Source organism: Berkeleyomyces rouxiae (genome assembly GCF_048999995.1).
Source record: "Berkeleyomyces rouxiae strain 22BRR77 chromosome Unknown BrBRR77_ptg000012l, whole genome shotgun sequence".
In the NCBI taxonomy this organism is placed as follows: domain Eukaryota; kingdom Fungi; phylum Ascomycota; class Sordariomycetes; order Microascales; family Ceratocystidaceae; genus Berkeleyomyces; species Berkeleyomyces rouxiae.
Window position 1 is genome coordinate 1,742,293 of NW_027396502.1, and position 14,748 is coordinate 1,757,040.

The window sequence follows — 14,748 nt, forward strand, 5'->3', positions numbered from 1 at the left end:
GCAGGTCAAGCTATGTGCTTTGCTCTTTTCTTTGTGCCCACCACCACCAAAGCACAACGAACTATCGCCAACCTTGAAACACTGCAACAATGCCATTGTCATGCAGCAGAACTGAGTTTCTTTTGTGTCTTCTGAAGGTTTCATGGTCAAACAGACCAGAGTCCTTCCAGAACAAAGGAGATCACCGCCATCTAAGTCAATATAAAATCAAGCTGCCGCTCGCCTGAATCGCTGTTTGTGGGTAGGCCTCTGTCTATCATCATCATACAATATCATAGAACTCAACACCATTCATCGCAGTTCCCTGTGCTTCGACTTCCATCTCCATCCTCAGTTTCTATATCGCTTCTAACAACATATATCCGTCAGTTGTTCATCTCCCCCAGCTCTACTCAATAACCTTTATTTCTAGGTCACTCACTTCCTGCCCACCATGTGCATCTACGAAGCCCACCAGTGCTCCGGCTGCAACGGCACTCAGCCTGTCCTCTACTCTGCCTGTCGCATTGGCATCGTCCACGGGCCCCATGCCTGCAACGACCAGCAAATCCAAGGCATGCAGCGGCCGCACGGCTTCCGCTGCCGGATCTGCTCGCAGCCGCCGCGGCCCAGCGGCATCGACCAGCTCAACGAGATTGTCTCCAAGCTGCGCGTCAGCGAGTCGGACGCCGAACGCCGCCTGCGTTTGAGCCACGACCGCTTTGTTGCCTTGCGGGGCAGAATCGACCCCGGCACCACGCGAAGTGTCTGGCCTAGCACCCCGGCGCCGTCGGCGAACAATGCCGGTCCTGCTATCCGGCTGCCCTCCGGTTCTCCACCGAAGTGGTTTGGTAGCCACAGCGAGAACCGCCACTCCATGTATGGCTCTTCATCTGCTAATAGCCAGGGCTTCACGCAGAGACCCGCCAATACCACGGGCCAAAACACCCAAACTACCGGTAAGACCCCTCATTCCTATATTGTATTCAGCAGTCCTCTGCGCCACGGATACGTGTACTAACTATCAGTCTCGTTCATAGCACTCACCACATGGCCCCAGCACCGCGGCCAAGTACCGCGGATGCACATCTCTTGAACTGGGTAAGCATTGCGGTCTAGGGCAGACAGTTCTGAGTCTTTTAAGACCAAAGAGAGCCTTTTCTTTTTGACCTGGTCGCCGGTTTGCTATGAGTATGTTGTTTTGGCTTTTCTCTGCTTTGGTTTTCTTTATCAGTTTGATTTCTTCCATCCGTTGAGTCCTGTCTAGCTTGACGTTGTTTACTTTTACTTTGCTGTCTGCTGTCTCCAACAAGGTGGCAACTCATCCAACACTTGGTGTAACGTGAGACTTTGTCCCATTATCTGTGACTTTTGCAGTTAGTCTGCTCTGTGCTTTATTTGTCTTGAATTATAACATGGTTGAACTTGAACTTGTAGAGAATGTGTCCATACTGTGAGTGTGCCCAGTGATAAGTGACATGTAGTAGCTTTGTGTCTTTACACATACGCAACGCCTCCTAATCTACATACATACATACATCCATAATTATTCCATATCGCCACCACTTGGTTAACTATCGCATTCCAGAATACTTACCAAACGCTTCTTATGGAGACGGTCGCCACTCTTGGCCGCCCATGGATGCGCGTGTCTCCCCAGTCCCGTGCGCTCTTCTACCCGAAACATGGGCGCATATTTCAGCAGACTGGATATACTAGATACATGTACGAATCCCATATTATGTGCCGGTATCCTGCATTCCCGACGCAGGTGTCCCTTCAGCCATTGCTACGTATTTCCTCTCAAAATCGCCGCCCATAATCAAGACCCCCCTTGCGAAGCGATAGCGACAGACACATATAAAGAGGCGACTTATTTTTTTTCTTTTTTTCGCAACATCCTTGCTTTGATCTGGCCAAGATTTCCCCCTCTCATGCATTTCGACGTCGTTGTCGGTGTGCCCTCACCTGCATACACACATCAACATCAAGAGAGGTCGGTTTTTTTGGCCCTTGCGAGAGTGTCTGTGCAACCTAAAAGCCATCGATATTCTTGGATATGGCATGTACAAACAACTATGCATATTTACATAACTAGTCAGCTATAATTCATGTGTACCTGTACATAGTATCCGTTAACTTGACCTCTCCCCGCCTCTCCATGATCGTGTGGCTGGTCCAACTGGTAATAAATCCCGCTCCGGCCATGCTCGACATAACAAAGGATCCGACCTTCACATCACCTAAAGTTGGAGCACAGTAAGACACAAGGCCCAGCAAAGCCCACATCAGGCAACAAAGAACTTTTAGACGAGAGCCCGTATGGCGTGCAGATGATGCCATACCCAGCTTAGAGAGACAAAGTTTGATGATTCTAGAAATACTACAGGGAGGGAGGCCCAAGAAATTCAAGGCACAGCCACTGGCTGGGCGGGTAGCCGGTGGCAACAACGCGGCTGAGACTGGCAGAGACAACCTGTAGTCTTGGTGGCAACGCTTTTTTGTTTTCTTTTCCTTGCCTGGCGCTCTTTTGTTCTCTTCCCACCCTCATCTGACTGGGTCTTCCTCTTCGGTAAAACAAGCTGTTAATAGCTTTCATCACAGACAAAGTCCCGCTCTAGCTGCCATCACCCTTCCGTGCGTTGTTTTCTGGTGCTAGTCCCAATGTTTTGATCTATAGTTGGTGTCATCATGGCCTCGGCAAGCCGCAGAAACGCTGGACTTTTTTTCGTCTCTACTCGATTTGTTTCTTGATCTCTTTTCCCTTGTTTGTAGTCTTCTCTACAGCTTCGTCTGTGTTTATCGCGGCAGTGACAGTTTTACTGTATCAGTGCTTCCATCTGGCGGTGTGTGTGTGCACTTGGGCTACACACCCAGCCTGCCAGCAACTCATCAGCTGGTTCTGCACCGAGCCTCGGGCCCGCTGACTCCCTGTGTAAACCTTGCGCAGTTTCAACTTGCCCGGCACAAGGTTTCTGTGTTGCTGCACTAAATCACTTTGAAGCTGAGCCATGTACACACACATATATATATATCCTCATGTACATATGTACATACATATGTATGTGTACTTGAACCTGACTGCCCTAATGTCCGTAGCCGTGTCTGACTGACACCAGCACCAGCACCAGAATCAGTACCAAGTGCCCTAGCCACACTTGGTAACACCAGTAACAGAAGCTCACACATAGATAAGAAAGCGTCATTGCGATGCCCTCCACGTATAACAAAACAAGCTATAAGCTTTGACCAACTCGATAACCATCCAAGCACAAACCACCTCCGCCGAGACTAAGCCCTCGGCCCGCCCGAATCCAACTGATTTTGTTTATTTAGGGTATATACCCGCGGGCTCAAGCTGATAATTTATGCTTCTCCGTCAAAGCTTCTATTATTCTTGCAGTGTTTCCTTGTATCAATCTAATCTCATCACACGATAAACCCAGGTGATGGTGATGTCGTTAAGCCGCTTATGTAAACATACATATGTTACAGTATAGGGTTGGACCCTAAGGGCTGCTCTTTCTCAAGATATCATAGCTACATGAACATGGATGCAAATATAAGCACGACTCCATGCCATACTTTATGTCTAAGATGATATTGTCGACTTGATACTAGGTAGTACTCATATTAGAATCAGAGCTAGCAATGAATCCACTAATGTACCAGTTGATTCAATTGATCAGCCAAGGTCATGTATTTTGCTTGTACATTTCGTCACTATCACGTTCTTTGTCACACCTTCGATTGTACACTCGCCACCATCGCATCACAGATGAAGTACACTGAGACTACACGGAAACAAAGTAATAGTTAAGGAAAGAGAAACACAAGGCATTTTTCAGCAGTTCTTTTCAGTTGGAGTACAAATGAATTGCGTCTCTTGAGGGATGTATGTATATTTTCATCCCGATTCGCGGCACCACCGGCTCTTTGCTTTTTTTCATCGTTGTGGCCTAGACCAGATAGTTTTGTGATAGTTAGCCTTCGTTTCTACTTTTCCTGTATTTGACTTGAACGGTGAGCCAACTAGGGAGCGAAAAAAAAGCCACAGCTGTAAAGCGCCAACCGAAGGAATCTCACAAGCCAAAGTCTCCAGCTTCGTTGTTGGCGGCTTCGCTGCGAAAGGCTGCCCTTGGAAGGCCCTGGACAAAGGAAGCAGATCACAGGCAAGGTACAAGATCGACAGGAGCGGCAGAAAATAAGAAAACAAAAGGGCCGGGCCTTGGAAAGCCTGATCCGTTGAAGTTTTGCGCTGTGAGTATATACGCCTACATACCTGAATAATTGTGTAGACGTTGGGCTGTTGTTGATTCTCTTCCCCCTTGTCATGAAATCAGATTGACCCCGGCTACTGGCACAGCTTGGCCTTTTGGCGTTTTAGAGGCAGGCACAAGCCGTCTCACAGACACAAGCTGTTGCCCCTGGAACAAAAAGTGTCAGTGCTTCTTTATCCTCCAAAGTTCAATATCGTCATCCCATGCGAGACATGCCCTACCATGACCGGAAGACCGGGGCATAACACGAATGTGACCGTGGCAATTGAAGCAGCAGTAACAGCAACAAAAGTAGTTTAGGAATAATCGCTGGCGCCATTCTTGCTTTGGCGGATGGGGAGGAGTCGGGCCGGTCATTTCTCTTCGTTTTATCATGACAAAGGAGATTGATTGCTTTCAGCTTGTTGCTGCAGCAGAAGAAAATCTTTCCCCTGCTTTTTGATGGCGTTGGCGGCTGAGCATCACATCGTACAAGCAAGCACCAGTCTTGATCAATGCATGAATGCATGCTGGACGAGGTTGCGACTGGGTTGTGGTTGTGGTTGTGGTGTTGGTGATTTTCTTTTCGATAAGAGAGAAAAAAAAAAGGCTCAGGGCTGCAAGGAGATGTGGTGATATGTGATGAATCACCAAGACAGAGAAGGAAGGCGTGAAGAATTTGACAACGGAGGCCCCAGCAGAGCCAAAAGGAAATAACGACAGCTCAAAGTGCAGGTGCACATAAGCAGGTGTCTTTCTGTGCGGCTGCACTGCACGCATCTACAGATGGACGAGTAGTTGCCAATATGCACAAAATACAAATGTGCAAGTAGTGCCTTTACTGTAGGAGGAATCAAAGATCGGGTTGGCTACAAATATTTGTGCTTGAGCTGGTAGTTTTATGGTTGGCATTCACATTGGCATCCTACCCTCCTTCTTGTCAAGCCTATTTATTTCTCTGCGTAACACATTTGTTGTCGCGGGGAGATTAACAGGTTCATATATTGGCAGCTGCTTCAATTTGTCAAGATACATACATATGTATGTACAACTACCACACCTCATGTGTTTATACCAACAACCACCTGAGCTGCCAGCATCCCGTATCACCACAAAACAGGAACAATAAAGGGTCGCCGGGAAAAATAGAGCGCAGGATAGAGATCACCTCGCTTGTTGTGTGGGGTGGGAGGAGGAGAGAGGCAACAGCCAGCGTAGTCCAAAGTGGCTGCAAAGTTGGAATGCGCAACCAGCCCTGTTCTCTTTTTGCCTCTCTTCTGGTGTGGTCGGGGCTGGGGTCGGGGCTGGATGCTTGGCTGTTAGTCGCAGTTGCTTCTGACGAGGGCCTTTGTTTGCATTGCATTGCCCCAAAAAGGTGCTTAAATGACTATTGAAGCCACATAATTTATGCGGTGCGAATGGCATGGCAGGTGCAAACAAAGCAGCGCATTCCCCAAGTACCCGGATTGCACTGTGCTTTTGTTTACTTGAACTTGATCTTGCAGTTGCATCTTGTATGTGGTTGCCGGAAACAAAACAAATCCGAGCGCTGTCTGTCTGAAGCCCCCCTTCAGTTACCAAGGGAAGCCACACAAGTGCAAGTAATTATACATTTTATATGTACAAGCCGCCTGTCTTTTGCGGTTATCGGATCTGTCTAGCTTCGACTGCTGAAAAGATGCTTATGGGAGAATTTATGCTGCCTGACTGATCCCTTGCATTTGTATGCACATCTGTACAGGCAGGTACATACATAGCTGCACCTCATGATCGTCAAACAATCCGAGATGTCATTTTGAAGACTGCGTATAACCAACCGTTGGTGCATATGTACAATGTACATATATACATAACTGCATGATTATGCTCGAAAAGGCAGGGCTAGCTAAAAGGCGGAGTCGCACTAGTGTCTAACAATCCGTCTGACAAAAAGGGGTCAGGAAGGAAGTCGGTCAGGGTCAAGGTACATACCTACCTACCTACCTGCCTGTATACTTTATCCAGCATACAAGGGTAAGTGGAGACAAAAGCTTGAGCCTATCGTTTTATAGGATGGTGTGAATGGCTTGGAAGCAGCAAAGCAGGCGAGAAGGAAGCTGCAAAAAAAAAAAAGAAAACCAGCATGGACAGCTGGGATAGGTTAGTCTGGATATGAGAAGGAGTTGTAGTGCTGGGTTTAGATGGCCAGTAGAGGCACACGAAAGGAAAATAGTGCGTCTTGAAAAGCGTGCTAAAGGTTGTTGGACCTCTGAGTGGGTCATTCACTAATAGCTGATTGTTGTTTGAGTTGACGAAGATGTGCCTGGAGTAGGATGCGCGTGTATTTTGTAGCTATGTATGTATATGTACGTGAGTGCTAGGTAGTTACCTTTTCACACGTGTGAATGGGTAAATGCGAGTATTGTGTCTGTGTGAAAATAGCAAAGTCCAAGTCCCAGTCCACGAACGGCACCCACACAACTTGAACCGCGTCCAAGCTGGCTCCTTCCTCGTCGGGCCTTGGCTTCTTTCGTCTTCCAACCTGACCTGACATGCCTCTTTCCGGCCGGAGGAGAAACATCAAAGAGAAAAAAAGGGTCAGGGTTGGAGAAAGGGGAAGGCATGGATGGCTCTGGGCTGGCAGGGCAGGAATGAGAGCAGGCCCGTGCGTGTGTGTGCACATGCACATGGGCGCCGAGGAAGAGGTGAAGGGGGAGTTGAGTTGACATCTAGCCATTGACAATGCAACCTCAATTTGCTGAAGGTGCACGAATGGGCATAAGTCCACGTCTACAGGGGGAAATGATACAGGTAGAGGTACTTGTGCATTGATTAGCTAAGGTTACATATGGTGGCAGTTGTGTCTTTCTTGCACAGGTAGGTGCAGCACTTGCTCCGTTGGAGGTTTGGTCCTCTTCTGTTGTTTGCCCCTTCCCTCCTCTCCCCCTCGAGATAAAGAATGGACGGTTGCTCAGCTTGCCTCTGCCTTATTTGTCAGTCGATTTGGCAATGCTGACTCTGAAGTAAACCAGGGGCATCGAAGTTTCTCCTAGGATTCCCGTCTGGTAATGTACACAAGTCTTGTCAGATTATCAGCTTTTGTGAAAGGCAACGTTTTTTTTCTCTCCTTACAGCACTACATGTCCCGTTCAGGCCCTATCCCTTGTTTCACTGGCTCTTTTCAGACCTTCTACAAGGGAGGGAGAAGAACACCCAAAAATGTTTGCGCAAATGTCGTACGAGCTAGACTGGCAATTGCATTTTTGAAACTTCTAGCCCTGCGCTATTGCCCATTTGTGATAGCTGGGTAGATAGATGGAAGGTGGTCATTGTAACCCGGCGGCTTTGATAGTGTCGCTTGGTCTGCGCACCACACCATATTCCCAATGTTGCGGGTGGTCCTGTCATGACCGACCGTTTCTACGGTTCATGGAATGCACATGTACATACAATGTAGATGTACATACAAGCCAGGAGGATAATCTACATAGATTGTAGTTATCTGTACCTGTGACTTGTGCGGACAGACAGACAGACACCAGTTCGTCGTGTGGCATTTCCAGGGATGTGGGGCGGTTGCACCCCAGCGCTGTCTAGACGTAGCGGGCTGTTTCTGCGAAAGCCTGAGCACGCTTGAAGAAACTTACGTCTTAAAGGGTCCAATTGGGCTAGTATCGCCTTGTGGCGCGAAGCAGGTACGAGATTCAGATGGCAAGAACCCGGGCGAGACAAAGAGAAAAGAGGGAGTCATGATGCCATGATATAAAAGCAATTGCGGCTTTCGGTTGGATTTGTTCATTACTTAATAGTTCACTTTGACCGGCGCTGAATATCACCGGCGGGCGGGCGGGCTGACAAAAAGACATGGGCAAATAAAGACAACCTATTAAATCTTACAGCTGGGCTGCGTAGTAAAAGGCTCGAGGCGCAGGCATCGTAGGACGGCGGCGACAAGTACTTGAGCCTGGAGTTACATATATAGGTGGACTTGTGTTGTAGTACCTACGCTTCCCACGAGTCATCGTCATTGTAGCTGATGGACAATGTCCACAAATGCAGCCCGCGTTTGTGTTGTCTGTTCTTGGGCAATTGACTGGAACAGTTGTTGCGTTTCGCTGAATTTGAAATCTAGCTAACTAGTTAAAATGGCATCAATCATAGTTTGATATTTTAACCTGATTAGGCAAAAGCTGCTAGCATTTTGATTTAATAACCATGTTTTATTCCCCCTTCGCAATTCTGAATCAAGAAGGCTCCCTTGACCCATCCCAAGGATGTATGCTCTCAGGACCTAGCAATTGAAGGTTAGAATAGAGAGCAATGGCAATAGGGACGGAAGGAGAACGAGAGCGAGGCAAGAGACAAGAAACACAGATAGCAATTGCAATTGCAAGCAACAATCCTGACAGGCTGAGTGGGAGGCAAGGAAGGCTCCTTCCTTGATTGCTTGGTTTTGGCTGGCCACCTGTGCACGTGCTATCCTTTCCGTCTTTCTTGTGGTTTCCGTTTGCCTTCAGACCCGAGCCCTTGCTATCCGTGATGTCTTGTGCTTTTATCGTGTTGCGTTGCTAAATGGTAGTAGTTACCTAGTCTGTGTCTGTGGGTTCATTTTCCCCGTCACTTTCCCTCTTTCTTGTCCTCATATCTTCCTTCTCTTCCACGCCGGCACTTGCCTTTTTGTGCGAGCTATAGACTCAATCAAGGGGGATCTTTCCTTCCACTGTAACTATTGTACTGTCCTTCTTTCTGCTTCTGGAGCCGTTTCTGCCTCCCTTTTTGTCCCTTCTTTCCTGTTCCTTTCCTTCTTCTTTTCCGTGTTTCTGCTGCCACCCACCCCCAACATTCAAGAGCCGCCATAGTCTCTTCTTCTCCCTTTTTCTATCTTTCTATCGCCTCTCCTCCAACGACACACTCTTTACCGCCATCTGTTGCGCGATCATCGCCAACCACTTCTTGACTCTCCTTCGCCTTTTTTTCTTTTTTCTTTTCTTCTTCGCCTTCTATTGAGCTCACTCTCGCCGTCGCGCTCAATTTCAACCTTTCCAACATCGTCCAAAGAGGTATGAAATCCCATGAAGCCCCTCAAGCCAACACCGGCACTGCTGCGATCCAAGCCATACTCGTTTTTTAGTAGCATCTGGGAAGGGTAATGATGCGCAAGCCATTATTACTAGCTCAAGACATCGCAATAAGTCAAAAACCCGGCTCTGCGCTGGTCCTGTTCGGCGCTTTGCTTGGTGGCTTGTCCGCCGATCATTCCTGTTCTACTAATACATTATTCATACTCCATGCACCCACCCATTGGGAACGTTTCTTTGTCCCTCTCTCCTTCTACTCTTCCACTCAACCTCTTGTGTGCTCTGTTCTTGAGAACTCACTTGTTGGTATTGCCGATGCAGCGCAATAAACCATCAAGTAACCAGCCCAGTACTCAAGCCTGATTGCCTACTCCTTATTGCTTGTTTTACATGATTATGCACATCATCTCCTCCCTTGCAAACTCTAACGTCGCTTTTTCTCTTGTCCTTAGACCGTCCGTCAATCTCATCGTTTCCAGACTTCCAAAAATTTCATCTCACTTGCCGCTTTTCAGCTATTCTAAAACGCACTTTTGACGCCCACACACTCGACTAATCGTGCTTCGTCTTAATTCTTTATTATTCATTTCTCTGTGGTGTTCCTGACCTTGGCCCACCCAAGGTCTCTGCTAGCGCCCTTAACACGCCCCGTTAATAGAGTGTGTGCTTAGTCGTTATTACTTGACTTTGCCTGCTCACCTATCCGCATCTTCTCTTTGCCCGATATCCGCTTTCTCTGTGCTTTCCGAGAAGTACAGCATATTACCTTGCATATCAGGAGTCTATCGGTCTATAAACAATACTTAGTGTCACCACAGGCCATCAAGCGGGCAAACAGCCACAAGAGGCGGTAACAACGCGCTCCGGAAAAAAGTATAGGGTGCCTAGTAGTGAACTGTGCCCTGCACTGATTCTGGGCATTTGGTGCCGTATATGTCACTCCGTGTGACACGCACTTTCCTTTATTTACGACCTTGTCACGTTTCTTTTGGTCGGGCTTGCTAATTAAAGCCTCCCCAAGCCAAATATGAGTGCCTCCGACCCCCACAACACATCACGACCATCCTCTGCCATGGCTTCCCCACGATTGATGCGATCGCGAACCCAGAGCTTTTCTAGCGACAGGCCCTCGGCATACAGTGCCAGCAGCTCATCTCTGATGTTTCCCCCTCTACAAGTTTCTCCTGAGGCAGCCTTCATTGCAGAGTCTGCTGCTTCTCAGATCATCACCAGCGATCACGACACCCACGCCGACACATGGTACGACCAACATGGTGTCGAACCATCCTCCGAACCAGTCCTTGTTACTCCAGGCGCTCTAAAACTCGTGAACACATTTCTTGACCAGCTGCTTTTTAACTTCCTTCACCGAGCCCGTTGCACATCATTATCAGCTCTTCGCCCTGCTGTTGGAGAGGTCCTGAAGCCCAAACTTGCCAAGGATGCCATCAACCTGGCTGACGAAGAGTTGAAAGAATATCTCGGTGGTGGCTCTGATGATGACCTTTTCGAAGAGGACTCTTCAGCTGCAAAGGATGCAGATTGGGATCAAGAGTTAGCATGGAAACGTGCCCGCTTGCGATGCATGGTATATTCTTCACTCGGCGACTTGGAGGAAGAGGACGAAGACTTCTTCCTGGATCAAGATGGTCTCGATATTACCGATGGGGCCAATGAAATTATTCCACCCGCTGTGGCCATTTTCCTTACTTCAATTCTGGAATTCATGGGTGAACAGGCCCTTGTGATCGCTGGCCAGGCTGGATACCAGAGAGCCCGCACCAAGTTTGAAAAAAACCTTCGGGATGGCACTCGGACGCATAGTGATACGGCTGACCGTATCTCAGTTGAAGAGTTTGATATGGAGCGTGTTGCCTTAGACCGTACTCTTGGTCGGCTTTGGCGTGCATGGAAAAAGCGAATCCGGACTCCTACTATCGAGAGCTCAAGAGAGCCAAGGGACTCCTTCAAGACGAGTCACATGCGTAATGCCAGCAATAGTCCTTCCGAGATCGCACTCATTGAAGAAGCTCAACCTCACCCTGATGTCGAAGTTGTTACACCCATTGTCGCCATAGTAGGGCCTGAAAACGTCCCTCTTCCAATTACCGATAACGACATCAACGAAATCGAGGTTCCAGGTCTTGTTTCCTACAGTGAAGATGAGAAATCAGTTTCTGAGGAATTGCTTGGTCCCAACACAGCAATTTTGCGCCCCAAGAGCTTTATGATGCTACCCTCTTCTAAAAGATTGAGCTTCTTTACCCCTGTGCTTTTTGTCGACGATCTTGAATTCGAGCCTAGAAAACGATCACATTCCCTTCCCAGTCCGGAGCCTGTTCCGTTTGCTTTCCTTGGAACAGACAATGTTGAGTTTGTAGGTCCTGATCAGGCCCAGGCTCGAGAACCGGTGGTTAACTCGGTCAAGGAAGAAGCGTCAGAGTCAACCGAACCCCAGTCTGTTAATGACCCCCTTGCTCCCAACACCGATACTCCGGCTCTCTCCTCCCAAGCTCCACTTCCATCATCTCCAGCTTCTAACAAGGAATCCAAACGTCGCACTCGTGTTCTTCAGTCGCCTCTTGTCATTCAAACCACCATTCCAGTCACCCACCGTAGCCGCATCGATCATAGAGAAATCATGGCCGAGGATGACCTCGATGATCTTGAAGAAGAACCCGAAATTCTCACATCCGCGCGTGTCTCGATTAGCACTGGATCTGCATCACCCAACCTAGCAGATACGACCCGGGGATTCGCCCCTCAAGGCGTTCAGCGTACGAATAGTGTCCACTCTGCTCGCATAATTGAGGTCACTGGCCCCAAGAGTCCCGTGGGGTCTCGTGCATCATCCACCGATACCCTGGAAAGAGTGAGAACCTCAAGTATATCTCATACAAGCAGTGTATCTGCATCGCCAATCATGGAAGAGCAAGAACCCACCACCGGCTCTGTTTCTCCTGGCCCCCCTCCCCGGAATCCCGAACGCATCTTCCCGCGAACCTCACCAATTAACAAGTCCTTATCTCCCAGCAGTGATGCTGAACAGCCAAAGATCAAGCACACCGAGATTTTGGCCCCTCATATAGCTGCCGCGATGGCGCAGTCCCCCACTATCCCCAATGAATATTTCAGAGCCCCTGCTCGCGCCTCATCCCCACTTGCCATCTCAACTACTCGCACTTCTCCTAGCATGCCTCAATTCAAGGAGACCTCTCCAGTATCCACAAACCCCTCCAAGTCACCTGTCATGGGCCAGTCAAGCGTTGATGATTCATCTCTTGATCGGTCCTACCGGTCTCCGGCTCCGGCGTTAAGAAACCAAACCAAGATCACACCCATACAAGAGCACCCTAGTCCAACATCAGTGTCTTCCTTTGAAGACAAGATACCATCTCGGCCTATACACACTTCTGGCTCTGGGGGTTCTGCCACTGGTAGTCGACTAAAACTAGTTCGCACCTCCGAAGAGAGCAACCTTGGCAAGACCGAGAATATGGCCATAAACTTCGAGGAATTGATTCAGAGTGATCAAACTATACAGTACACACTTACCCCTGAGGGGATGCGTGACATGGATGTAAGTGACTTGATAATTTCTCTTTTCCATGTGTTTTTCCTCCCTTGCCTCCCGAATCTTAACTTTTTCCACTGGCTCTCCCTTGAAACCCCCTTGCTGACACTATGCTTCAATTAATAGTCTCCCCGCAGTGGAAGCCCAGCCATGCCACGGACACCACGGAGAGCGAATACAGCTGGCGAACTCACACTCTCTCGCACATCGTCAAATTCTACTGAGCCTCCCCGCAAGGCATCTGTCAGCTCCGCCCAAACTGCACAACCTAACCCTCTTCTTTCGCACCCCATTCAACCTCAAACGAGCGCACCGCCTGCTGTTCCTTCCAAGGCACCTCCAGTGTCCATGCCAAACAAGCCTCGTGGCCCCAATTCTATGGCTCGCGACGCACGGGCTCAGCGCGACTCTACGATGGACTTTGCCGATTTCATTCGCTCTACAGGCCCCCCTGGTGGCGATAACCCTCCCTTTAGACCCAATGGTGTTGTTGGTCGATCTAGTAGTATGCGTACGACCAACTCCGTCACAGCTCGATTGCACACTTCAGGCTCAATTGATGCGACTAGACGCCACCGCTTAATGGCACGCGATGCTGCTGTGGACAGTCGTGAGAGTAATTCCGATTTGATTGACTTCATTCGCCGTGGCCCACCTAGCGCGATGGGTAGTGGTGCTATGCCTGCCACATCTCGCCCAAATGGTACACCAGGAATCTCTACCCGCAACAAATTTATTGATCCCGACTCGGAATTACGTAGAAGTCAAGGGTCAGCTCGTGGTACCGATGTGTCAGTTAACTCGAGTGTCACCTCCCAGTCCGCTCTTTTGAAGAAGCCTACGGGATACTTGAACGGCACTTTCTTTGACAGTGATGATATGCCCATGCCGGAGCGCAAGACCCGGCGTGTGCGCGATCCTTATGCCATAGACTTCAGTGACGAGGAGGACTTTATGAACGAGAACGAGACCGCCGTGCCTGTCTCAAATGCCAAGCCAGCTCCTGCCAGAGAAGAGTCTCTTGCCGACTTCCTTAGAAACTACGAACCTCCTCCGGCACAATCTGTTGTTCCTTTCACAGTCAATACTTCACGTCCTCCAGCAGTACCCCCAAAGAAGAAGTCTAGCATGCCTGGATTAATCGGTCGCTTCTCGCGTAACAACCACAGCGCTCCACCAGTCCCTGCTGTCCCTGCTATTCCTGTGAACGAATCCCGTCCAGTCAACAGCCGTTCTGGAAGTGTCGTGACATCTCACAGTGGCCGTGGCTATATTCCCATTCAGGTCAATATGCCTCCTGGATATGACAAGTATGGCCCTATTAACCCCCCAGCCAATGCCCCTTCCGGTCGCCAGTCACGCCCCAGCCAATCGTCTAGCAATAGCTACAGCTCTGCTGGGCGACGGCCAAGCGCTGCCTCTACTGGATACAGTACTACTACAGATAACACCATTTCTGGCCCTGTCCCGCCTCGACGAGTACCTATGAAGCGCTATGAGCCAAGAGAGCCTGCCCATATTGGCCGTGCCACTGGTACTTCAGAACTGGCTGCATTCTTGCGTTCATCAGAACCTCCCTCAAGCGTTATGGCGAGCCGAGCTTTCAATACACCAGCGCCTCCTGAGCCTGAACCGTCAAGCCACCGCCGGATGTTCTCCCGGCGCAAAAAGTCGGTGATGGCTTGAGACTTGACTATTTGCTGTACTTCTAGCGCAAGCCTGCTCGCCATTCACGATGTCCACGACCCATTCTCCCACAACTCACTTTTCTTCCGTATTGTGTCACGCCCTTTTTTCTTTTCTTGCTTTATCCTCTTTCATTCTTTTGGTCAACATTATGACGCTTGATGATGCTGTGTAACAACATAACGTCTCTAAC

General features: G+C 49.0%; 2 protein-coding genes across 2 annotated transcripts; both read left to right on the forward strand.

Annotated features, from left to right (window-relative positions):
• Positions 1–433: 433 nt before the first annotated feature.
• Positions 434–1,000, forward strand: BROUX77_007805 (uncharacterized protein; the record flags this gene model as incomplete). Its single annotated transcript, XM_073752939.1, has 1 exon — positions 434–1,000. One exon carries the CDS (start codon positions 434–436, stop codon positions 998–1,000), a length of 567 nt encoding a protein of 188 aa, XP_073602098.1.
• A 9,322-nt stretch (positions 1,001–10,322) lies between these two features.
• Positions 10,323–14,555, forward strand: BROUX77_007806 (uncharacterized protein; the record flags this gene model as incomplete). The annotated part of the gene is made up of 2 exons (XM_073752941.1): positions 10,323–12,875; positions 12,996–14,555. 2 exons carry the CDS (start codon positions 10,323–10,325, stop codon positions 14,553–14,555), a joined length of 4,113 nt encoding a protein of 1,370 aa, XP_073602099.1.
• Between the last annotated feature and the right edge of the window lie 193 nt (positions 14,556–14,748).